At 40.7% G+C, this 2,500-nt stretch overlaps 1 protein-coding gene across 1 annotated transcript in view; it reads left to right on the plus strand.

Moving 5' to 3' along the window:
• The window catches only part of LOC133019384 (hexokinase-2-like), an 11,798-nt gene that overhangs the window by 861 nt on the left and 8,437 nt on the right, over positions 1 to 2,500 (plus strand). The window contains exon 2 of the mRNA XM_061085843.1: positions 1,058 to 1,174. Within this exon, the coding sequence (XP_060941826.1) occupies positions 1,058 to 1,174 (117 nt within the window). The remainder of the gene's footprint in view (positions 1 to 1,057; positions 1,175 to 2,500) is intronic.

Raw genomic sequence — 2,500 nt, forward strand, 5'->3', positions numbered from 1 at the left:
GTGATGGTCCCGCCCCCATACTTGCTCTCGACCAAACCTTGCTAGCTTCGTCACCGGCGTGTAATTAATCCTGAAGTAGGTCAGATCCTTTGTTTCTCATGGAGCCGATGGACGAGTTATTTAAAGTCGAGGTTCTTCACAGAATCTGTTTCCTGCTCGTTTCTCTGGTCTCAGCTGTTCTGCTTCTGATCAGCTGACGTCTGAACGTTTCTGTTTTTCTCCGTCAGATATTTCACAGTTTTGATTTGGTCTGAAGATGACGAAGAGCAGGTGGAAGTGAATCTCAGACGTTTTCCTCTTTCACGTGTCACTGGAGCTTCCTGTTTGTAGAAAGAAACACTTTGAAAGTCACATGATTTCATTTGACATTTGTGTGTCTTGTGATTTCACTTCAGAAACCTGAGTCTTGACTTTCAGCTGAACATCAACAGGTCATTTAAAATCTCATCGCTACTGAGAAAAGTTTCTGTTCCTCTCACGAAGGCTGACGTCTCCACTGACGTTTCACAGAATCCACATTTCAAACTGCATTCCAGAAACGTCTGAGCGGAGGCGTCGCATGTAGAATACAACCGGCTCTGATCAGCTGGTCGTATAGGTTGAAATAACAAAATACTATATGAAATGTTATGACTCTTCACATTAAATTACGACTTTATTATCAGGATATTACGAATTTATTCTTAATCTCTGCATTTTATTTTCTTTAATTTGGCCAAAACACTCCGTGATAATATCATGCTAATAGCAGATTAGAATATTATGACCTGCTGGTGGCGCTAAAGGAAAAGTTAGCGGACGTATTGTCCACGTTTCGGCCATTTTGTGCCAATCATCCTCTCGTTTTTCATATTTGTTTTTAATATAAATTGTGTGTTCGATGATTTTAAATCATTCAATTACATCAAGCGCCTGGAAATCTAAATTAATATGAAATCTTATTTTAGAAACAACACTTTTTAGACAGGAGCAGCAGTTGTAGTTATATAATATTATGTTATATTATTGAATATGTTTTGACCTTTGTGTGATCCGACTCTTTCCATCTTTTCTCCAGATGGGCGACTCGGCATCAAACGGTGACAACTTCTCTCATGTTTCTAAAAAAGCGAAGCTGAGCGGAGAGAGAACAAAACTTCACGAGGATGGAATCCCTGCGCACACACTCACTGAGGTACACACAGACACACACACACACACACACACGCACACACACAGCTGATTAGGTTTGAACTCCATTCAATTCTATAGTTAACGATGTACAGGCGTCAGAAACTAACGTCTTCACCACTAGAGGGCAGCGTTTGTATCGGAGACATTTTAGCTTAATTTCCTGATGGTGCATACGAAGTGTCGTCATCTTTATTTACAGTCACTGGATTCACACTAACCTCAAATATTTAGTTTTTCAGTTCTTAAATTTAAAATTAAATTATTATTATAATTTTCATTATTATTATTATATTTCATGTCAACAGCATAAAACAGTCGGATCAGTGGATGTTTGTTGACATGAACATAAACCTCTCATCTTCTTTAAGATCTCCTCTCTTTCTTCTCCTCCTCTTCCTCTTTCTTCTCCTCCTCCTCCTTCTCCTCCTCCTCCTCCTCCTCCTCCTCCTCCTTCTCCTCCTCCTCCTCCTCCTCCTTCTTCTTCTCTTCCATATTCTCGGTACTTTTCCACGGACGTGTCAGTTCAGGTCTCGATGTTAAACCTCGTTTCTCGGCCTCGCCCTCTCCGCACGCCGTCCTGTCACAACACGCTTGTTCCTGTTGGTCGTCACTGACGAGGGCGTGGCCGACTTCATTCCAGCATCATGACTCGGATCTAATGAAGGTCTGGTATTACTTCATGCTTCAATCTGCGGCGTGCAATAAGAAGGATGAACAGCAGCCAATCAGAGTCCAGCGATATTCCTGCTCAGATTATTGATCCAGATACTGTAAACAAGGATTTTTCTCTAAAACAGATTTTAATCACGTGACGGAAAAACAGTCGGATGAATCTATTTTCTTTCTAACAGGCGTTTACGACTCTTCTGGAAGTGACATCAGTTTTCAAAAACCCTCCGATGTGCCTTTTTCAAGATGATGATGAACAACATGTTGAGTTTATTTTGAAGGGCGTCAAGTTTTTAGTTAAACTGCACAAACTTATTATTTCAGACATTTTACTGGTTCAAGAAAATGTCCAGAGACGCTGACTCAGGATTTGTTCTCACATCCAGAACCTCCAGAACACGTGAGGAACATGTGAGGAACATGTGAGGAACATGTGAGGAACATGTCAGGAACATGTGAGGAACATGTCAGGAACACGTCTGATCGACTTTCAAACCAAAAACTAAAAACATTCACTTCATACAAAGGTTTATTTTCCAGTTCTCATGATCATAAATCCATCCATGATGCTGTTTAAACTAAAAACCTGCTGATGTCTGACTCTGGTCTGAGAAGGTTGTGTGTGTGTGTGTGATGATCACAATGCAGCCAAACAAAA

Source organism: Limanda limanda, chromosome 14 (genome assembly GCF_963576545.1).
Source record: "Limanda limanda chromosome 14, fLimLim1.1, whole genome shotgun sequence".
Taxonomy (NCBI): domain Eukaryota; kingdom Metazoa; phylum Chordata; class Actinopteri; order Pleuronectiformes; family Pleuronectidae; genus Limanda; species Limanda limanda.